Genomic DNA, 22,897 nt, shown 5'->3' on the forward strand with positions numbered 1-22,897 from the left:
TATTGTTATAGACAGCGAAGCAACACCCTTCATTATTTTTAGGGGGAAAACAAGCCTGAGTGGGAGGTCCAGTGGGTAGTGGGGTGTGGCCCTGCTGCCCGTGACCCTCCCGGGGAACCCCCGTCCTGCTCGTCACCACCATGCTGCCGGGGCTGCTCTGGGATGACGGAGAGCCAGCCTTCTCCTGTCTCTGCTTGGACTTCGGCTTCCTGGGGTCCTCTCCAGAATCTGGTCCACCCGCTCACTCTCAGTGTTGTCAATGGATTTCTCTTCTGTCAAGCGTCTTTACTGACACTTTAGTGGCATTCTGGGAAGGAAGAGGGTTAAAGCATGTGAGCCGGCCCTCCAATTTGGGCTGAAAGGCGACACGTACGTATACTTGGGGTCTGCAAGTCTCGTAAATTTTTTTTAAATTGAAGTACAGTCAGTTACAGTGTGTCAATTTCTGGTGCACAGCATCACGTCCCAGTCACACATACACATATGTATATTCGTTTTCTTCTTCTTTTTCATTAAAGTTACTACACGACGTTGACTATAGTTCCTTGTGCTACACAGAAGAAATTTTATCTATTTTTATATACAGTGGTTAACCTTTGCAAATCTCAAACTCCCAAATTTATCCCTTCCCCATCCCCTTTCCCCAGTAACCATAAGATTGTTTACAGTGTCTGCGAGTCTGTTTGTTTTGTAGATGAGTTCATTAGTGTCTTCTTTTTTCTTTTTCTTTTTTTTTAGATTCCACATATAAGTGATATCATATGGTATTTTTCTCTGTCTGGCTTGCTTTACTTAGAATGACCACCTCTGGGTCCATCCATGTTGCTGCAAATGGCATTTTTTTGTGGCTGAGTAGTGTTCCACTGCATATAGATACCACGTCATCTTTATCCAGTCATCTGCCGATGGACATTTAGGCTGTTTCCATGTCTTGGCTGTTGTAAACAGTGCTGCTATGAACACTGGGGTGCAGGTGTCTTTTCAATCGGAGTTCCCTCTGGCTGTGTGCCCGGGAATGGGGTTGCTGGATCAAGTCTTGCAAATTTTCATGTACTTAGCTCCAATGTTTTTCAAGTTCTTAATCTTCACAATTTTTACTATATATATGTATTTTTTTAATCAACTTAGTCTGGTTCTGAAACAGCAACACATTAGAAGGCTCTCATGAGGACACTGCTTCTAGCAGGAATGCGAACTTAAAACTGCTGTGGAGTTATTAAAAGCAGGCGTGAGAGCTAAAGCCAGTTTTCTATGTAACTCGTGTTAGAGTTCTGCCCTCGGGGGCTGTTTGGGTGTTACTAAAGGGTGACAACAGGGAGTCAAGAGGGTGATCCTGCAGGCTGAATAATGGTCTGCTTACAGCTTCAGATTTCCATAATCCATAATTAATTAAAATAAAGTTTCGGCATCTGAAGGGACATAATTCAGTTTGCTGGGTAACTGGACGTACGGAAGGTTGGACACACAGTGGGTCACACAACGGGAGTGAGATTTCATCAGATTTTATGGCGTTCCCACACACACTGTGCCAGGCTTTGTTTTAAGTGCTTTTTCACATGGTTCACTTCATTGTTACAAATCATTTATATATTTACATTTGTAATACGTTAACCCTTATCCTGCAGTGAGGCTGAGCCGAGTCTTGGCAGCACGTGTTTGGCTGCTCAGATGCAGCGTTGTTGAGAAACTCTGCTCCGACGCCCCTGGTGCCGGCAGGGATCAGGGCAGCCACTACACATCTGTGACTGTGAAGAACTCGGCTGAGCCGTGAGTTCACGGTCACGCGTCTGGGATGTGATGGAACCAGCTCGAGAACCTGGATCGCTGGTTCCATCTCAGGTTTCTGTGTAGTTAGACCCGAGCACACAGATGTTCTAATTTTCACACCCTCTGACTTCTCATGATCTGTGACCATTCATTCCTAGGTGCCCCTTGGCCTTGGCACGGCTGCCAGTGTGCGCGTGGGCAACGCCCTGGGGGCCGGGGAGGCTAAGCAGGCGCGGCAGGCCTGCGTCACCGCCCTCCTGTGTGCAGGTGAGTGTGCGGTCCTGCGGCCTGCCTCCTTACTGGGTCCCATCTGACCGGTCAGTGTTTCTAGGAAGTGGTTCCCCTACACACATGCAGCAGAAATCTTTGTTCTTTATGCCATCTCTCATTGACTCAGCTAAATAAAGCTTCTAAGTATGGCCTTGTTATCAGGTACCAACTCAACACTGTTCCGCTTGGCACCACGGACATCATTTCAGAGGCAGCGTTACCACACGCAGGCTCGTTTTCTGACCAGAGCCTGTGTGCCCAGTCCTTGGGGTTCCTGGGCAGCTGCCCCTCTGGAATCTGAGCCTTAGGGGTTCTGATGGTGCTGGCACCTTATTGAGCATCTTTTCCGAGTCTCCCTTAGAAAACGAGTTGGCATCACCTGACCTCAGCAGCTCTTTGCACAGACAGTAGGAAGAAACTCTCCAAAGTGACCGTTTCTTACACCGTCGGCACAGACCGCATGGGAAGCCCGCGCGCGGACTGGCCTCCCCCCCCCAGAGCGTGTCACCCCAGCCGTCTCTTCTGTGTTCCAGGGGCCTGTGCGCTTGTCGTGGGCGCGCTGCTCGCTGCCCTGAAGGACGTGGCTGCCTGCATGTTTACCAGCGACAGGTAAGTGCTGCCTCCTAGAAGAACGTGGCTCGTTTCACGCTTCCTTCACCGCGCTTTTCTGAGAGGTGAGCAGCCTGTGGTGCGGCCAGCAGCGAAGGCCACAGCGCTGCACCTGAACGAGTCTGAGTGCAGGAAGCCCATGGGAACCCCTCCCCTCCTCCGAGACCCAGGTCGCAGGCACGGAAGGTGTGACCCGGGGCCCGGGGTGGGGCGGGCGGGCGGGCGCCAGGCAGGAGCAGGCAGAACGATCCCTGATGGGACAAAGGGTTAGGGGGGTCTTGTGCTCCCAGCAGCCAGAACACACACCCCCTCGCGACGCATGGGGCAGCTGGTGGGCTTCTCACAAGGGCCCCGCCTTGACAGCAGGGGAAAGCTGGCCCTAGAATGAAGCTTGCTCTGGCCCCACCTGACCAAGCTTAAAAGCAGATCTTGAAAGATCAAACTGTTTCCAAGAAACTTAACAGTATCACAGATCAAGAATATTTAGGATAATACACGCATATGAGGTATCCAGCAAAGTAAAATGCACAGTATCTGCACCTAGTTAAAAATTAGCAGGCATGCAGCGGAGTGAAAACTTAAAATCCACAGAAACATCAGTCAGTTGACACCGACCCAGAGACGAAACACACGGTGGAGTTAGTACACAGGGCTTTGCATTTTCAAGACGGTAAGGGAAACGTGAGGAGGCTGAGGTCAGACAGCAAGGATTGTCCGAGACGAAACTGCGGGGTGAGGTGACAGCAGGGTAGACCCCGGAGGGAAGGGGGGTGAGCCTGGAGACAGTTCACTCAGCCACAGAGAGCCCTAAGTGAAGCGCAGCGAGAAAGGGCCTGCAGCAACAGCAGCGTCGGTGAGCCGCGATGAGCCCAGGGAGGACGTGAGTGGAGGCCCCAGAGCGGGGCGAGCAGAGGGGACGGGGGCCATCCTGGGAGAGACACTGGCAAAAAATCTCCAAGTCTGATAAAATTTTAGGATGAAAGGGGTTGAAAAGGCTACGTGATACAATCACCCATCTTCCACGGGGGTTCCTCCGGAACACGCCGGCCAGCCTGCCCGGCTCGCCCTCTCGAGGCCTCAGAGACGGGAAGCGTGCCGCCTCCCGCGGCGGCCTTCGTCCTCAGGACGCCGCGCCTCGAGCTGCGGCCTGCCTGCGAGCGCGCCGGCGCCGGGGCTCGTGCTCGTGGGGGTCCAGGCCCGTTGCCGAGTCACAGCCTGCAGGCATCTGAAGGTGACTCCCGGGCTCTGTGGGTCTCCTTTCTCCATGGTAACCAGCCCGTGGGCTGTGCTTCTGAGTCCCCGCAGTCTTGAACTCCCGCGAGCCCGAGGGCCGCGCTGGGCCTGTCCTACCTGCCGGACTCCTGGTGGCTGCACCGCACCAGGCCGGTCGAGCTTCCCTCACGCGGCTGTCTTCAGATCCTGCGTCTGTGCCCAGTTATCTTCATTTTCCTAGTTTTTGACCCACCTCGCGTTTCTGGTCCCTGATTCTGTCAGTGACGGTGGTTCCTACCCTTTTCGACTTCCGGCATCTGAATACGTGACGGAGGCTTTTCTCTCTCCGTCTCCTCCTCTTTTGCTTAAAACTCTGGCATCTTCACCACAGTCTTCTCCTCTCCCCCCAAGTCCTACCAGTAAGCACCCTGGGTGAACTGCGCCCAGGCACCCACTGTCCCAGCCCCTCCCCCCAGCAAGCGTCGCTGCCGCCTCAGGCAGCCTCTCCCTGGTCCCGCTCTCGGCTCGGTCGTTCACACGGCTGTTCCGTCTCCAGGCCTCAGCCAGCCCAACGCTCGTGCTTCCAGCACGCTCCTCCCCACGGCGACTTAAGAGGGTTCTGCGGCGTCTCCAGCCTGCGGGCTCTGGGCTCACGCTCTCCGTCCATCACGACGGCCCTGCCTTCCCTCCTCTCCTTGCGTAACGGGGGTGCCGCGGCTCGCGGTTTCAGGAGCGCCCCTCCTTGGTGGCGGAACCCCCCTGGAGGAACCCTGGTGTGCACTGTGTGCCAACCGCTGATTGCTTTCAGAAAAGTTACGGGAGAGGGCACGTCGGTTCCACTAGAAACTTCTGGCCACTGACTGCAGGCAGACCCTCGGCACTGCCCACCTCGGTTTTCTCTGGCCACCTCACTGCCCATCGCTGCAGCCGCAGCGTACCTTCTCCGCTCTCCTCACGCCGCCGGCCCCACCCCAGCACCCTCCGCCAGCGACCCTGCCTTCCTGCTCGCGTTCATCCTGCCTGGGGCTTGCTGAGCTTCTGAGACCCGTGTCTTCCATCAGACCCGGGCAGTTCCGGCCGTTCTTCCCTGTGCTCGTTCTGCCTCCCCCTCGCCACACCTCTGGCTCTCCCGCTAGGTGTGTGCTGGTGAACTCGGTGGCGTCCCTTCATTTTCTTTGCTCCTCAGTCTGAATCAGCTCAGCTGCCTTCCCCTCGAGCTCACGGATCCTTCCTCCCGCCAGTTCAGACCTGCTGTTGAGGCCCTCCAGTGGATCTCTCTCTATTCTTTAGACCTTTCAACTCATAGTTTTTATTTAGTTCTCTTTTTAAAAAGTTTCTCTTTGTTGACTGACAGTATCTACTGGTGAGGCATCCTTCTCACACTTCCTTTAGCTCCTCGGACGTGGTTTCCCTCGACGCTCTGAGCAGGTTCTGAACAGATGACTTGAAGCCCTGCCTCGTGAGCCTGCAGCCCGGGCTCCCGCGGGGACAGTTCTCCTCTGCTGCCTGTTCGCCATGTGTACGGGCCGATCTTTCTTGTTGAAAGGTGGGCTTTTTTTGTTTACAATGAGGCAGTTGTGGGAACTGCGTGCCGCTGCCCTGGCTTTCGCTGCTGTCTGGTGGCTTCTGTGAGTGGGCCCGTGAAGCCTGTGTTCCTGGCTGGGCGTGGCCCCTGAAGTCCCCGTGGCACCAGCTCGGTGGTCAGCTGACGACTGGACAGGGTCCCCCTGCGTCTGCATCGCACACACGTCCGCCTTCACTGTGGTCTCTCGACACGCGTCAGGGCTCCCTTCCAGCGCACAGCCAGGTGGTCCTCCCCTTGGCCTCCACCGCACCTCCTGCTCGTGCAGAGCCACGGGTCCAGAGGGGAGAGCCCACAGGCTGTGTGAGCTGGTGGTGCCTGCCAGCCTCCGCTCCAGGGGCAGAGGGAGGACGACGTCCCTCGGGGGGCACCGCCGTCAGTCCCGTGTTCTGCGTCCACGCTGGATCCACAGTGCGGGCCTCAGTCACCCCCGCCTCGGCGGAGTCACTCTCCAGAGCCCCAGGGCCCCCGCAGCCACACCCGCCCTCACGTCAGGCAGAGCTCAGGGATCCACGAGGAGGCAGATGGTCCCTGTGAGCACTGGCCTCCCACCCCGTGTCTGGGGGAGCTCTGAGGACGCTCTGCTCACAGGACGATGGCCTTACACAGCCCGAAACCTGCTGCTTTCCTCCCCGAACCCGCGGAACACACAGCGGCAGGCCCGCCCACGACCCTTTAACCCGCACTCTGAGTAGCGGAGCTGCAGCCAGCCAGCTGTCACTGCACCCGCGCCGCCAGTGGCGAAGGCAGCGCTGGGGCTGCGGCGTCGGTGGGCAGCGGGCTGCCGGCTGTGGGTCTGGGTCGCTGACGGCTTTCTCCCCCCCCAGAGGCATCGTTTCCCTGGTGAGCCGCGTGATGCCTATTTTTGCTCCCTTCCATCTGTTCGACGCCCTCGCGGTGAGTATTCCGAGTGATTTTGCTCTGTCTGCTACAGCCAGCAAACCCTGCGTTGTGTTTCTAGTTTTGAATTCAATGCCCGTAATTTCATTTTTGAAAAGAGGGAGCTTAAAGCTCTTGCTTAAAGCCGCCTGAGCCATTTGAGGGGCAGACGGGTGACGTGAGAGTGCAGCACCTCATGGCGGAAGCCCTCGGCCCGGCCGCCCGGCCTCCTCCCCTCCTCTGGGGCCTGGGTGCCCCACGTGGCTTCCAGCCACGAAGTGAAGTGGTCTCCGCTTGGCTCCTCCAGGGCAGGGCACCCCCCCCCGCCGGCTCGCTCTGGCCGCTAGGAAGCCCCTGCCCGGCTGGTCTGCAGGTTTACAGGCACTGGGAGGCCCTGCTGCTGTTCCCTGGCACCATCCCCTGGCGTTTGCTCCTGGTGTCAGCACTGCATGCTCACAACACGATTTCTGGGTCCATCTGCCTTCTTGCTTTTCTCCCCAAGGGACTTCGGTGTCACAGCCATGCTGAAGATGTGGCCCCTGTGGCTGGACACCGGCTGTGGCGAGACTGGAGGAGAGCAAGGCCGTCACCACCTGGTGCTGGGCGTGACTGGTTTTTAGCCGTGATACTGGACTAGTTTCGCTGAGATTCCCGACAGTGAAACCGCTACATTTTTTAAACATATGCTTTGATAAAATATTTTAAAACAGAGACTTACACGCCATTACCCTGCGGGTGTCTGACGAATCCCGCTGCGGGTGCTGCGGGGCACCTCCAGAGGCAGGCGCTTCCCGTTACCTCCCTGTGAGGGACGGCGTGCTCACCGGCTCTCTCCCCTCAGGGCACCTCTGGCGGAGTGCTGAGGGGCACGGGCCATCAGAAGATGGGCGCCTGCCTGAACGCCGTTGGCTATTACCTTCTCGGTTTTCCGCTGGGAGTCTCTCTGATGTTTGCTGCTCAGCAAGGGATCGTAGGTACGTGTCTGCCTTCTCGGTGACGCACCTCTGACCTCACTCGTCACCTGACGGTAAACTCGAGACACAAAGCGTCCAACTGGAAGATGGCCCCTGTGGGGAGGAAAAATGATCTTCCCCCTCAGTGGTTACTTTGTACACAGAATGTACAAAGTGTGTCTTTGTTACGTTACTACTGCACAGTAAGTTGTACACAGAAACCCTGGAAAGTAGTCTTGAAGAAAAGACACGTGGTCCCGCCCTCAGGGTGGGACCGACAGTAAGCGGTGAGTTTCACAGTTGCTGCGTCTGGGCCGGGTCCTCCCAGAGGGAAGGCCTGGGCGCCATGCGCACCTGTGGCAGGTTGGAGGGAACCGGCTCAGAATAGCTCTGCGAGGCCATGATGCCTGAGCTCAGACCCAAAACGGGACCAGGATTACACAGATGGAGGGAACAGTGTTTGTTGGAAGACTGCTCTTTCTCTGTCGAATGGTCTTGGGGTCCTCGTGGGAAATCAGCCGGCCCCCGCGGTGCGGGGCTCCTGCCGGACTCCAGGCTGCCGCGCTGGTCCGTGCGCCTGGCCCATGCCGGGGCCTCGCTGCTCGCCGCGCAGTAAGCTCTGAAACCAGAATGTGCTTTACTGTCCTCCAGGGTGGTTCTCTTTCCATTTTGTTTTGGCTGCTGAGGACCAAATACGGGAATCAGCTTCTCCACTTCTGCGAAGCAGGCCGCTGGGCCTTAGACGCTCCGGGGAGAGCGCTGCCAGGGCGCCAGAGTCAGGCCCTCCGGCCCACGAGCACAGGGCCTTTCCGTTCCTTTCGGGCTTTGATTTCTTACACCAGTGTTTTGGAGGTTTCTGTGTGCAAGTCTTTCACTTTGTTGGTTAAATTTATTCCTAAACATTCTATTCTTTTGGGTGCTATTGTAAATGGAATTATTTTCTTGATTTCCTTCTCAGATTGCTCATGACCGGCGCGTTGAGCACAGCTGGGTTCTGTGGGCTCTCGTGAGCCTGCTGAGCTCACTGCTTAGCCCCAGTGCCCCGTGTGTGCGGCTTCTCGGGGCTTTCTACACGCAGGGTCGTGTCGCGTGTAAGCAGAAATAGTCCCACTCCGTCCTTCCCAACTTTGATGTCTTTTCTTTTCCTTGCCTTACTGCTCTGTAATGGAGTCTTAACATTTTGTATGTAATCTCCTCCAGCACTTTTACTTTTAGTTAAAACATAAGGTAAAGCTACACTTCATAGGATGTGAGAGACTCTTCACGAAGAGCAGCATCAGAGCTACGTCACGTCACTTAAGTTTGTGATGATGTCCGTGGACATTCACTCCACTTTACTCACGGAGAAGCTGGATCCTGAAGGGGCGAGGGGACAGTGAAGTGACGAGACAAGATGTGAACCCAGCGCCACCCCGGTCAGCGCGGCGCACGCTGTCTCTCCCTGAGGTTTCCGGGCCCTCGCTCACCCCACAGACCATCGCTGAGCACCCGCGTGGCCGGCCCCGCGCGGTGCTGGCCTCTGGGGACTGTCTCTGCGCGCTCGCCCAGCAGGCGCTTGGTTTTCTCTGCTCCTCGTTCTCTGGCACGTCCCACCTGCTGCTCTGGGGAGGGGCCGTCCCCGAGGCCCAGAGCGATGCTCTTGCAACGCCCCCCTCGGGAGGCTCAGGGCGGCCTCTCCTCGGTGCCCGAGCTCTCCCTGCCCCCGCTGCTCACGGCTGCCTTGCCAGCGTCCCGGGTTCCCGGCCCTTTCTGGCTCGGTCCCCCGGGCTCGAGAACTCTGCCCTACTGAGGCTGCCAGTCTCACCAGCTGTCTCTGCGACGTCCTTCCTGTGAGAGAAAGGGAGGCTCACCCCCCATGCCGGGGAGGAGGCGGGGGAGCCTGCAGGGGCCGCGGCCTTCGTCTTGGCGTTTCTCGCCGCCGGCCGACCCTGCACGGGCTTGCCGAGTACTCACCTCTCTCAGGACGGGCTCCCGCTCGGCACCCGCTTCCCTGCAGGGGTGTGGGGCGGGGTGCTTGAGGCTGACTGTTTTCCAGACGCCTCATTTCCTCCTCAGGCAAATTCTTCCCTTCTGGGTTTGGCCTAAAGACAGCGCCAGGAGCTCTCTGTCGGCAGAGAATAAACGCACTGTTGCCAAAAGATGCGGGCGCCGGCTCCAAAGGCCACCTGTCAGCTGGTCTGCGGCCCGGACGCCACCTGTGTTTCACACGTGGCTGCACCTCGGACATGCCTGGCGTTTATGTTCAGTGTCTGGTGAACGTTCTGGAAATGTCAGTCTCTGCTCAGTCACGTCCTCACCCCTCTCCTCGTGGGGTTTCTGCGCGTTTCCTGTCGGACCCCCCTCAGACGTCTCACCTTCCTGTGGCCATTCTGGACGAGGCCTTCCTCTCCGTCACACACCCTGGGTGGCGCAGTGTGTGCAGGGGCCGTGAACCCCATGCGTGACCGCTGAGTCCTGCACAATTAGGAACTCCTCCTACGTGAGGCGTTCTTGGTCGACTCTCGTGGGTCCTCCAGACGTACAGCCACAGCCTCTCCAGACGGCTTTACGTCCTGCTTAGCAGATGCGATGCCGTGGATTTCCCCCTCCTGCCTCCAGCGGTGGGACCAGCTGTGGTATCAGCGCAAAGGCTTCTTTTTTTTTTTAGGACTTTAGAGATGATGCTTCTGATGTTTCTGTACTAAACAGGTGGGATTCTGGTGCTGACATACATACACAATGTAAACACACATAAATTTGTGCGTGTTTTTTAAAATCAAGTTCAGCAAGTGTCCATGCAGTCTGCTTTACTGCATGTTTCCAACAAGGACGGCTGGACGTCCTGTCAAACGCACATGTCACGTGTGAACAGGGGCCACTCTGCTCCTTCCTTCCTGGGGTTCTCGCCTTGCTGTTCTGAAGGCACTTCTGCAACAGGATTTTAACATGTTTTTCTATATATTCCTCTAGTACTTTTATTTTTAATTAAAAAAACACTTTTTAGTGCCTTTGGAGGTGACCCGATAAACGTTCTCCTTACATCTCCTGACGTTAATATGTTTACTCACAGTGAACAGTCCTGATTATGATGTGCTGTTCTTTTGTTGAGCTGGTGGATTCTGGCTTTTTAAATTTTAAACTGAAGTACAGTCAGTTACACTGTGTCAGTTTCTGGTGTACAGCACCATGTCCTAGTCATGCACATACATACGTACGTTCATTTTCGTTATCTTTCTCATTAAAGGTTATTACGAGACACTGAACATAGTTCCCTGTGCCATACAGAAGAAACTTTAAAAAAAGATCTTTTTATATATAGTGGCTAGTATTTGTAAATCTCAAACTCCCAAATTTATCCTTTCCCACCCTTTACCCCGGTAACCATAAGATTGTTTACTATGTCTGAGAGCCTGCTTCTGTTTTGTAGATGAGTTCATAGTGCCTTTTTTTTTTTTTTTTTAAGATTCCACATATGAGTGGTTTCATATGGTATTTTTCTCTCTCAGGCTTCACTTAGAATGACCACCTCTGGGTCCATCCATGTTGCTGCAAACGGCATTACTTTATCATTCTCTATGGCTGAGTAGTGTTCCACTGCATACAGACACTGCATCTGCTTTACCCAGTCCTCTGCCAGTGGACGTGTAGGTTGCTTCCGTGTCTTGGCTGCCGTAAGCGGTGCCGCCGTGAACATCGGGGTGCAGGTGTCTTTCTGAGTCAGAGTCCTCTGGATGTGTGCCCAGGAGTGGGGCTGCTGGATTTTATGGTAACTCTATTTTTAGTTTTTTAAGGAATCGCCATACTGCTTTCCATAGTGGCTGCACCAATTTACATTCCCACCAACAGTGTAGGAATAATCCGTTTTGGAAAGGCTTGGTGGAATTCTGTGAAACGGTCACATCTGGCGTTTTGGGGGAGTTTACTGTTAATGCTCACGTAGGCTTGCTTTTGGCGGGGGGTCAGCTTTGGCACGTGATGCACATTTGCAGAAATGTGTCCCCTTCATCAGGGTTCTACAGACTGCACAGAACTGTGCACGACGGCCCGTCACGTGTGCTGGGGGAGCCGCTGTGCGTGTTCTGCGTGCCGACCACGTCTGCACCTTCGTGGGTTTCCTCAGTAACCATGAACTTCACTTTCTTTAGGAGAAAACAGTCTGACTAGAGGGCTGACCGAGTGTTGTAGTGCGTATTCAAGGGGCTCCTTTTGGTCTGTGGCCACAGGACATTTTCACCGCATGCAAAATCGATCGGGATGTGTCCCCATTGCCCTGTGAAGTGCTAATCCCGTGACTGTCCCGGGGGCCTTCTCCCGTCCACACGGACGGGGGTGCCTAGGGATGTCGTCACTCGGTGGCTTACTGAGTAACTGTCTTCACTGTCGCCTGTCTTTTGAACAAGGACCAGGACAGACTGGGAGCCTGTGGGCTCTTTGATGAACGTCAGGCTGGAGTTTGTTGTTCTCTGTTTGGGACACAGAACCGCCACGTATTTCTTACTGTCTCTTCTCTACCAAATGCCATCCTGGACACCAGGGCGAACCCGTTCAACCAGACAGCAAGGGGCTGCTGGGTCTCACGGTTCAGCTTTCCTGGAAAAAGGCAAAGAACATGAACCCCTCTCCTCTGTTGGACTCTAAGCTCCTTCAGAATAAGAGCACGTCCGATTTCCCTCTGTCCATAAAGGTGCTTCTTGCTGTGGCAGCCACAGGTGCTCAGATTTGTTAAGTAACACTTTCAAGCTATTTCAGTTAGAGGTTAATTGTGTGGAGGTTCTGTGAAATGCATGAAAGTATAAAGGAGAAACTTAAAATTGCTTCTGGTTCACACCTCACGCGTAGGAGCTGAGGCGCTTCAGTGCATTTTATTCCAGTATTTCCTGTTACACACGAGCGCGGGGCTGCACTGAGTGTGTAACTGCCCCCACCCCACGGTAAAGGCGCGGCTTTAGGAACTGCGACAGCTCCTCGTGCCGTCTGTCTACCGCCCCCCTGCCTACGCCACGCGGCGACAGCATCCTGGGATTGACGGCTGACGACACCCCCGCGTCTCTCCTGGGGCTGGATTCCTAGCATGGAGCCCTCGGTCACGGGCACAAACTGCCAGTCCCGCTGCTTCTCGGCTCCAGGTTTTTCCAGTTAAACTGCCAGGAGCCGTGGGAGGACCAGCCCCCGCGCTCCCCGCCAGTGCGGGGCCCGGCGCGTCCTGGAGGGCGGAGGCTCTGTCCCGTTTCACACCACTTTCCACCCCAGAGTCAGCGGCTTGCGTTCTGCTGCAATTACTGGCGGGACACTGCATGTCCCCCTCTGTGGCATGCGCACGGTTTAACAAGTTTCTTCTCATGAGCAGACAGGCACTGTTTATGTTTTTGACGGGGCCTGTGTTTCCCAGTGAACGTTCCCACGCAGCAGGCGGGTAGTTTTCCGAGAGGGTGTTGAGAGCTGCCAGGTCTCGGTGCATCCGCGCGCGCACCGGCGGCAGCCTCCCCGGGTTCCCGCCGGGCTCGGGGCTTCGGGGCCTGCCCTCCCCTCCGCCCGGGCCCCCCGCAGCTGCCCCACCGAGAGCGCCTGAGCCTCTTCTTGACTCTCGGCTCCAGGTCCTTGTGCAGGGCTCCGCCCGACGCCCTGCAGGGCACGTGCCACCCCAAGAACCTCTGTGTCTCCTTGCAGACGGGCCATCTCCTCCCATGGACTGGAAGCCCCGTGAGGGCACCGGCCTCATCGGCCGGCTCAGCTCTGTTTCTGGCACTTTATGCCCGACAGAGTCCGTAAGCAAAACGGCTAAGCCAGCAGGCAAAGCAGCCAGCAGCCCTGGGGGCGGTGCTGTTGTCCACTGACAGAACGACTGCCGTGGGGAGCTCAGCAGGAAGCTTGGGTCTAATCCTGGTCCACAGGGACCTGAAATGTCAGGGAAGCGACTTTAACCGCACGGAACGGAAGTGAAGAAAGTCTCACCAGGGATGTTCATGTTGCGCCCACAGGTCTCTGGTCCGGACTGTTGGTCTGCGTCTTCTTTCAAGCCCTTTTGTACCTGCTGTGGATCTGGAGGATAAACTGGAACAGCGTCGCAGAGCAGGTAACAGTGTGTCCTTTCAGAGACGTGGCCCTCTTGGTCTGCGGCAGGTGAGGACTCTCTTGGGGTCAAAATGGTACAAAACCCACTGGCCGGGCGACTCCCTCTGAGTCACAGAACGCATCTGCTGTGAGGGCTGGGCCAGAAGCAAACCCTCCCTCAGCACCTTTTCCTGGTAACACAGGCTGAGCTTAGTGTCTGCTCAGTGGGGCTCAACCAGGGAAAAACCAGCTTTGAAGATGTTTTTCTGATTTGTTGTCTAGGCACCTTTAAAAAAGAGTCGTTTGGTCCCTGCTCTGCTAAAAGCAAACTGCTGAGTCCCTGTGGTCAGTGGCAGGTCCTGGGGGCAGAGCCACACCCTGCGGGTAGCGGGCTGGGCTCCTGACCCTCCGGGCGTCTCTGGGTGAGCCTGGGCCCTGTTACTGCGTCAGAGTCTGAGGAGGGGGCGGGCGGCTGGCTTAGGGGAGTGTTCTGATGAGGACGCCTGGGGTCTGACCAGCCTCGACGCGTCTTGTCCCTGTGGACTTTCCTCGTGGTGACGTGGCCTGTCCTTCCCGTCTTCGGTTTGCCCTGCGGAGGGAACACGGTGTGCGGGACGTCCCGTTGCACCATCAGCCACCCGTCAGGTGACGGGACCTTGGACTTTATTCCTTCTCTCTGTGCTCAGGGACGCAGAGGGCCCAGTGCAGAAAATATGTTGTCTGCAACTATGGGAACAAGCAGCTTTTAACGTTGTTATTGTGCTCTGGGGAGAAGAACAGTGGTTTTTAGATCATGTTCTAATGTTTTTGGCATTTTCAGGACCAAGGAGCACTGCCCCGTGGGGAACCCTTCAGTAGTAGTTAAGTGACACTTTGACATCAGAGCACCGGCCTCCCCTGACTCACACTGAGCTCACTGCTGGACACTTGTTTGCAGGCGCAGGTTCGAGCCGGGCTGAAGACGATTAAAGAGGCTGCCCCGTCTGCCCCGACAGGTAACCAAGGCCATTCTGGACGTTATTTCTGCCCCACAAGCCTGAGCGGCCTCGCTCATGGCTCCTGCTCTCGCGCTCAGTAGCACTTGTCTGCGCTTGTAACTGCGAGACCGCATCTGGGCTCCCCGAGGAAGCGCTGTTCAGGTGACTTCACGTGTAACAACCGATGACAGTCACTGTTTACAAGGTGATCTTGTATCACCTTCAGGGACGTCCCTTTTCTCAGACTAGCCCCTCAGTAAATACCCTGCTGTTCCCTGTGAACAGATCCACGAGTCCTAGAAAAAGAGGAGTCCGCTGTGGTGATTCTCTCTGACGTCGTCCGACCAGAGACACAGGCCACGCAGCTGGCGGCGGTGGAAGACCGCGGCCAGGACGCGGCGGGCACCATCGGGGAGGTCCTGTCGGGGAGGCAGCTGATTGTCTATCGCGGGATGGCTGTGGCTTCGGCTGTTGCTGTTTTAGCAGCAGGAGTTGTAGTGAGAGTTCTCAGTCACCGCCGCTGACGCTGATCGCCACCGGCCCAAGAGCCAGAAGTGACTGTTCCCGGCGTGAGCACGGGACGCGGCCGTGCCCCCGGACAGTGGTGTCGCTCTCGGCGGGGGGGAAGGGGGGCGCAGACGTTCTGTTCGTTATTCCGAGAACCCGCGCTCTCACTGAAGAGCAAGGAAGGAGTTACAATTTGAAGTGAGCTTTTCAAACATTAAATCTGTCGTGGTTTTCAAGTCTGCAAATCTGGTTTTCCCTGCTGGAGGTGTTCTCATTCCGTCTTACGTTTAGTCTCTTTCTTCTTCCGGGGAGGCAGGGCACCGTCCGTGCCATGCCCCACTGGTCCCGCCGGTGCCTGTCTGGTCCCGTGTTCAGTCTCGTCGGCGTGTGTGAATGAAGTGCTGGTCCAGTCGTCCCGGTAGCGCCGGGTACACGTCATAAAATACACACCTTAACACGCGTGCTGACCGAGGGGAAACTGGCTCTGTGTCCTCTCCTGCCGCTCAGCTCCTCCTAGCAGAGGCGCTGAGAGATTCTGACCATCCAAACAGGAACCACCCCCCCCCCAATTCCCAGCACGACGTCCACCAGGTGAGCTGGCGCGGAGGTCCCAGGCCCCCCAGGAGCAGCGTCCCTGCGGCTGCCCCCCTCCCTCCCTGTGACCGAGCGGGTGACAGGAGAGCGGCTGGAAGGGCCCGGATGCCGCAGGCAGCGCACCGAGCGGGCGGGCTGCTACAGAGAAGACGCTGCAGAGTTCTGAGGAGGAGTCGCGTCACATGCAGCTAACCATTTCAAGTGTGTAATTCAGTGGCATTTAGTACAGCTGTGACTCTCCAGCGTTTAAAACAAATTACACGGTCGTAGTGGGTGTCCCACCGCGGCTCTCATTCGCGTTTCTAGTGCACAGGACTAATGACATCCATCGTCCTCCCTGGGGTTCCTGGGCATCTCAGCATCTTTTCGGAGGAAAGCGCCCTCCTTGCCTCTCTGCCGAGGGCTTGTGCTCCGGACGCGAGGCGCTTGCCAGAGGTGCGGGTTGCAGGCGCTCCCCCCAGTCCACCGCCTGTCTCTGCTTCCTCCAGTGTCCTCTGTTGGTGATGCTCCATTTATCTACTGTGTTTGCTGTCAAACCTAAAAGTCCACTGCCAGTTAGTCAGAAAAAACATCTAAGTACTGTTGGAATATTAAGATATTATGGAAGAAATTTAAAACTATAATAAACAGGAGACTGTTTCGAGTGTGACATGTAAGAAGCTTGGAAGTCACACCCGTCTCCAGGAGTCTGTGACTTATTTCTATTCTGACACCAAACGTGCGGGGTTTCTGTACCAACAAGCAGTTCTCCGAGTCTGCCGACACCAACAGGAAGCCTGCAGGTTCCATGAAGTTCTGAGGCCACGTGGAGTTGGCGTCAGACCCCACTGGTAAAGGGCTCAGTCCCACGAGACTGCCCCCCAAGGCCACCCCTGCATCTCAGCGACTGGCTGTAAACGGGGTTCTTGTGGCCCCTCCTTGGATTTGCGAATTTGCCAGAACAGCTCAGGAGATGGAGGAAGACGCTGTGCAAGACACTGGTTTGTGGGGAAGGAGACAAGTCAGGAGCAGCACACAGGGGGTGCACGGGCACTCGGAGCCCCCCTCTGGGGGCCCCCCGCCCTGTACCTCGATGTGCTCAGTCCAGAAGTTCTACACATCCTGTTGTTTATGGGTTTGGATGGAGGCGCCTTACGTAGGTGCGACTGATTAGATCACCGGCCACTCGCGATCAGGCACATCCCAGCCCTCTTCCTCTGTGGGGGGTGGGGAGGTGGGGCTGGAAGGTCCGACCCTCTGGGCACACGTTGGTCTTCCTGCTGCCCAACTGCCACTCTGAAGCTTTCCAGGAGCCACCTTCCTAGTAGACATGGGTAATGGCTGAAAGGGGCTGTGCATGATTAACCAGGGTGCCCCCCTCCCCGTCTCTCAGGAACCTCCATGGGATTTGGAAGTTCTTGTACCAGGAACCGTGGGCGTGGATATCACATCACAGGGCACCGAGTCTCTGCCTCTCCGGTTAGATTGACCAGAGGACGGGGGTCACAGGACGGCTGCTCCCCACAATGCAGAGACGGACGAGCAGACACGTCCACGGAGCAGAGGCGGCCTGGCCGGCACCAGGACGGGAACGTCACACTGCCCTGACACACCACCACAGCTCAGCAGGAACAAGCTCGAGAGCTAATGGCGTCGAGGGGGTCGTCAGGTGGGCCCCGCTCCACGAATTTCATCCCAACAGCCCCATCGCTTCTCAGGGTGCAGACGGGAGGAGATCTTCTCCATCAAACCATGAAAGGACATGCAGGAAGCTTAAGCACTCACTGCTAAGGAAAGAAGCGAGTGTACATGTTCCAGCTCTGTGATGTTCTCCAGAACGTTGTGGGGACAGAGGTCAGGGGCCCGGGGTGGGGGCAGACGAGCACGTGGAGTGAAGAGTGTTTGTAGGGCGGTGAAGCTACTCTGTCCAGTACCATTCTGGTGGATACGTGATCTTACACATCTGCCAAAGCCCACGGAACCAGACAACAAGAAGGGAACTCCAGGCAGGGAACTCACAGGCTCAGTCAGTAACGACGTATCAGTACTCATTCATCGGCTGTAACAAGTGTGTTCCTCTCACAGGCCATCGCCACTAGGGGGCGCTGCCAGCGGGGATGCGAGGACAGCCTGCGGGGATGCGAGGACAGCCTGCGGGGATGCGAGGACAGCCTCCGTGGGCGCTCTGCACCGTCTGCGAGACTCTCCTCTGAGCCTAAAACTGATCTACAGGTCTTTTAAAAATGGGCAAAGGATCTGTACCGCCATTCCTCCAGAGATGAGATACAGACAATAAACACATGAAAAGACGCCCAACATCTCAGCCATCAGACAAACACAAAGCAGACCCCGAGGCGGGACCGCTCCACGTGCCCCAGGGGCTGCGAGACAGAACACAGCCAGCCAGCCTGGCGTGCGTGGGGGGAGCTGGCCCTCATGCACTCCCGGCAGGGAAGGAAAATGCTGCAGCCGCCATGGGAAACAGTGAGACAGCTACAGCGGTACTGCTGCTGGTGTACACCCAAGGGAATTTAGAGCACGTCCACACAGACGCTTCCACGTGAATGTGCCTAGCAGCATTATTCAAAATTGCCAGAAACTGTTCAAAGAAAATTTAATATTAAAAATGTCCAGTTTTCAATACAAAATTACTATGTATGCAAAGAATCAAGAACGTATGGCCTTTAGTAGGAAGAAAAGATTAACAGAAACTATCCCTGAATGTGCCAGACAAGGGACAAAGGAAACCAAGAGCATGGCGTCCCAGCAAGCAGAGTATCGGCAAAGAAACAGAACGTACAGGAGCAAAGAGAGATCCGGGGGCGTCTAACACGGCGGCTGAAGTGCAGCCGTCACCACGGGGCCCTGCCGCGGGCTGAGCGGGCGGGAGCGGGCGGGAGCGTGCGCCGGCGAGCTCCGAGGGGGACGGTTCCCATACCAGTGATCTGACAGCAACTGGGTGTTCACAGCTCAGTTCAGTTCTGGCACTGAGTCAGCACCAGATCCCACAAGTTAAATAACGTCTCTAAAAAGACTGTACTCCTGATGCCAGGAAGCCAGGAAGCACGTTAAAAGATACCCAACATCATTAGCCATCGAGGAAATGCAAATTAAAACCACACTGAGATGCCACCGCACTCCTGTTACGATGGCTATAATCAGAAAGTAAACATCTTTCATATAAGTGTTGGCGAGGATGTGGAGAAATCTGCACTCTTGTGCATGGCTGGTGAGGATGTAAAATGGCACAGCTGCTGTAAAAAAGTCTGGAGTTCCTCAAAAAGGTAAACACAAAAATACCGTATTATCCAGCTGTAAATCAAAACTACAATGAAGTATCTCCTGACACCAGTCAGAATGGCCAACATTAAAAAGTCTACAAGTGACAAATGCTGGAGAGGGACTGGAGAAAAAGGAACGCTCCTGCGCTGCTGGTGGGAATGTGAACCTGCGCAGCCACTGTGGAGAACGGTATGGAGGTTCCTTAAAGAACTAAAAACAGACTTACTATGCGATCCAGCAATCCCGCTCGTGGGCCTATCCTGGAGAAGGCGAGTTTCCCCAAGTGCTAAACGCACACGAAGGAGCGCCACTCGGCTCTGAGGGAAGGGGCCTCCGACACGTGCTGCAGCGCGGGCACGTCTGCAGAGCATTACGCGGAGTGAAACAGCCAGATATAGAAGGACACGCTGCAGGATTCCACTTCCACGAGGTCCCTAGAGCAGGAAGCTTCACAGCGACAGCAGAGCAGAAGGCACCGGGGGCTGTGGGAGGAGGCGTGGGGAGCTGTCACTCAGTGAGCGCGGGGTTTTTGTTTGGGATGGTGAGAAAGGTCTGGAGATGGATGGCGGTGATAGCTGGACGACATTCTGAATGTACTTAACGCCACTGAAGTCTACACTTAAAAACGACTAACGTGGCTTCTTATGCTCTGTATACTGTAGCACAACAAAAAAGATGAAAGGCAGAAAAATTAATGCCAATGTACATACTGCTGTTTTTGGAAAAAGGAACAGAACAAATGGAGGAGAAAAGTACTCAAACACGCTGCAGCATGAAGTGCGACCACAGGTGCCCGGCACAGACAGGTCAGTCCCCAGGTGCAGCCAGAGGACAGCGGTGTTCTCTGATGGGTGACTTCTCGACCTTTAGGAAGGAGGGGCAAATCACCTACAAAGGAAACAGTCGGGGCGGCTCTGGGCTCTCCACATGGCTGCATTAGTTTCTAGCAGACAGCACAGCAACGCCTGTGAAGTTCGGAGGCAGGAAAACCAAGCCGGGGCCACCCGTCCCTCGGATGCTGAATGAAGCCGCATATAAATGTCCTCGACATGCAGCAACCCAGCACCCCTAGTTTTTTTTTTTTTTTATGTGTGCAAAAGAACTCATTGTGATTGAGAACATGAATCAAAACCATTCAAGAACTGGGCTCGCTGGTAGGCGGGCCAGCCATGCAGGAACGAGGGAACAAGGCTCACAAGCAACTGAACTGTGATCGCAGAGCAGACCTCAGCGTCACTGAGTCCTGACAACGGGAAGCAACGCTTTCTGAAAGCCAGGAGGTAGGGGAAGGGGAAGCGGGATAAAGTGTGAAGCCCCTAATCTCCTACGTCTTCACATCAACAAATCCTGTGTGAGGCTGAGACCTGTGGTGCAAACAAGCTTCGACTGCTTGTTTTTAAAGTAACTTTGTTTTTCAATAATTGGTATTTTAATTAAAACCCGCCTCTTCTTATGAAACCTCACGTGAAATTCAGGAATCCAGTTTCACCCTAGTCCTCCTCGCCCACTGGGTTCAAGGGTGAACCGAACGCCCCCCCCCCACGCACTTACCGCCCACCCTCCCGCGCGCGCACGAGCCGCGCCCGCCGTCACGGCCACCGGCGTCGGCAGTCAGCACAGCTGCCTCTCCGGGGGCGTCTGGGATTTTCTCCCTTTGCTTTGCACGGCTGTGTATTACTTACGTTTTAAAGAATAGATCTGTGTCGTTTTTACCGACCACCACCAAAGTTATTTCCTTATAAAGAACTGCCCTCCATGCCCCAGGAGAATGTGTTTAAGGCCGTGAAGTATTCAGGAACTTTTCGAGGCAGCATTTCTCACAGAAACGAAGAGTCAGGCGGCAACAAAGACCACACCAGATCCCTCCATCTGCGCTGACCCCAAGCAGGGACTCACAGTTTGGTGACGGTCCCCTGACACTTTGAGAGCCAGAGTGTCACTATGTGATCTCAGATTCCTTTTTTTTTTTAAGTTTGTATGACAGAGGCTCCCAAAATTTCCTGGTTCACGGCACCTTTACTGTTTCAGTGTCTTCTTCACGGCGCCCCTAGGCCAAAAGCAGTGCCTGTGTAGCGGTTAGGTCTGAGCAACTCACTCACTTACACCCAGCAACTTAATAGGGGGTTAAATAGTGTACATAAATTGGGGAAAAAACCCAGTATTTTTTGTTTCATTCTTCAATAACCACCACTATGGCGCCTGCACTGGCTGGCCCCTGCACAACTTCACAAACACTCAAGTCAGTCTGGGCACTGCCACCCTCATCTTCCACACTGGCTGTTTCACACTGACTTTCACACAGTGACTTTTCATCACAGCAAATGCCAAAAACCTGGTTTCACAAAGACACGGTATCATTAAAAAGTACACACTGCATTCTGCTGTTAGCACCGTGAATGTACCTTCAGCTGAGAGCTCGCATGGAGTCTGACAGGCATCAAGCCTCATTCTGTTTCCCCTGAAATTTTAAAATACCCTGAAATGTGCCTGTGAATTCACTATTGTCCCCACAGCATCTTGGCCCAGAGTTTGGGAACCAACTCTGTGAGTATATACAAAGAAAAAAGTCTCAAAGTATACAGCACACAACTGCTGCGTGACGGTGTCACAGATAGTTTTTACTTCTCTATACTTTCCTGTATTTATTGAAAAAAAATGCTTTACTTTTATAATCAGGAAAAACAAACAACTAGGCAGCTAACAGATACCCCAAGTTAATGATTAAAGCAACTTCAAGTTTGTCAAGGATGTGACATAACAGGGACTCACACACTACTAGCGAGAGTGTTAACTTTCACCACCACTCTGGAAGGCAGTTTGTGTTACCTAGTAAAACTGAAGATAAATAAATAAAGCCTATGACTCACTAATTCCATTGCTAGGTGCAGCCTCCAGAGAAAGCTGTCCACGTGTGCCCGTACGGGAAGTCACTGCAGCACTGGCTGTAACAGCCCCAAACAGGGTAACCCCACAGCCTGTCTGCGGTGGGACAGATAACTGTGGTGTCCGCACTCAGTGGGACCCTACACAGAAGAGAGAATGATGAATTTCGGACATGTGCACTAACATGGGTGGATTTCACAAACGTAAAGCCAGGTTAAAGAAATAAGGAACAAGAGACAGACAGCTGGCCAGCAAGTACATGAGAAGATGTTCAACAGTGCTAATTACCAGATAAACGCAAATTAAATCCAAATGAGGTATCACCTCACACCAGTCGGAATGGCCATCATCAAAAGTCCACGAACGATAAATGCTGGAGAGGCTGTGGAGAAAAGGGAGAAATTCCCACCACTAAACTGCTGGTGGGAATGCAGTTTAGTGCAGCCACTATAGAGAACAGTATGGAGGCTCCTTAAATAACTAAAAATAGAGCTATCATGTGATCCAGCAGTCCCACTCCTGGGCACACATGCAGAGGAAACTATAATTCGAAAAGACACCTGCACCCCAATGTTCACAGCAGCACTAGTTACAACAGCCAAGACATGGAAACAGCCTAAATGTCCATCAACAGATGACTGGATAAAGACGCTGTGGTATGTCTATACAACGGAATACTACTCAGCCATAAAACAGAATAAAACACTGCCATTTGCAGCAACATGGATGGACCTGGAGATTGTCATTCTCAGTGAAGTCAGTCAGACAGAGAAAGAAAAACACCATATGATATTGCTTACGTATCGAATCTAAAAAAAAAGGACGCAAACGAATTTAACTCCCAAACAAAAACAGACTCACAGACACAGAGAACTTATAGTTACCAGAGGGGTATGGGGGTGAGAAAAGATAAATAGGGGATTCTAAACTTGCACGTCCGGGGGAGTGATGGAAATGTTAGCCGTCGTGATTGTGGTGGTGGTTTCATGGGTGTAGACATGTATCAAAATTCATCAAACTGTATATTTGAAATACATGTAGTTTACTGTACAGGAACTGTACCACAATAGAGGTGTTAAATTTTTTATTTATTTATAAAATAAAATAAATAAGGAAGAAGAGTATGTAAGAACGGCTCCATTTAGGAAAGAGAAAAGAACAGGCAAAACCAAAGGAGAGGACAGCTTGTTACGGAAGCATTTCGCCACTGAGAAAATGCGGAAAAGCTCAACAATTAATCACTTGAGTGAACAAGAGGTTCCACAGAACTTGTCAGAAGACAAGGTCAACTTCCAAACACCAACGGCTTTCCCACACACCATCAGTTACCAGTTAGAAACCGGCAAAAAAAAAAAAAAAAAATCACGTTCAAG

At 54.2% G+C, this 22,897-nt stretch overlaps 1 protein-coding gene and 1 long non-coding RNA gene across 7 annotated transcripts in view; one reads left to right on the forward strand and one right to left on the reverse strand.

The window, feature by feature from the left end:
- The window catches only part of LOC105061642 (multidrug and toxin extrusion protein 2), a 38,270-nt gene extending 23,239 nt beyond the window's left edge, over nucleotides 1-15,031 (forward strand). Inside the window, exons 12-18 of the mRNA XM_074342041.1 lie at nucleotides 1,926-2,034; nucleotides 2,571-2,646; nucleotides 6,268-6,337; nucleotides 7,161-7,293; nucleotides 13,230-13,324; nucleotides 14,240-14,297; nucleotides 14,565-15,031. Of these exons, the coding sequence (XP_074198142.1) occupies nucleotides 1,926-2,034; nucleotides 2,571-2,646; nucleotides 6,268-6,337; nucleotides 7,161-7,293; nucleotides 13,230-13,324; nucleotides 14,240-14,297; nucleotides 14,565-14,803 (780 nt within the window). The 3' untranslated portion in view covers nucleotides 14,804-15,031. The remainder of the gene's footprint in view (nucleotides 1-1,925; nucleotides 2,035-2,570; nucleotides 2,647-6,267; nucleotides 6,338-7,160; nucleotides 7,294-13,229; nucleotides 13,325-14,239; nucleotides 14,298-14,564) is intronic.
- Nucleotides 1-22,897, reverse strand: part of LOC141573547 (uncharacterized) — a 52,787-nt gene that overhangs the window by 7,126 nt on the left and 22,764 nt on the right. For 3 of the 6 annotated variants that reach the window (XR_012499342.1, XR_012499341.1, XR_012499344.1), the window contains one exon: nucleotides 140-307. The exons of 2 other annotated variants lie outside the window; for them this stretch is intronic. This is a non-coding gene — a long non-coding RNA (uncharacterized LOC141573547). Of the gene's footprint in view, nucleotides 1-139; nucleotides 308-7,235; nucleotides 7,387-22,897 lie in introns of all 6 variants that reach the window. One more of the 6 variants, XR_012499343.1, reaches the window with a different exon arrangement.

The sequence above is a fragment of the Camelus bactrianus genome, chromosome 16 (assembly GCF_048773025.1).
Source record: "Camelus bactrianus isolate YW-2024 breed Bactrian camel chromosome 16, ASM4877302v1, whole genome shotgun sequence".
In the NCBI taxonomy this organism is placed as follows: Eukaryota; Metazoa; Chordata; class Mammalia; order Artiodactyla; family Camelidae; genus Camelus; species Camelus bactrianus.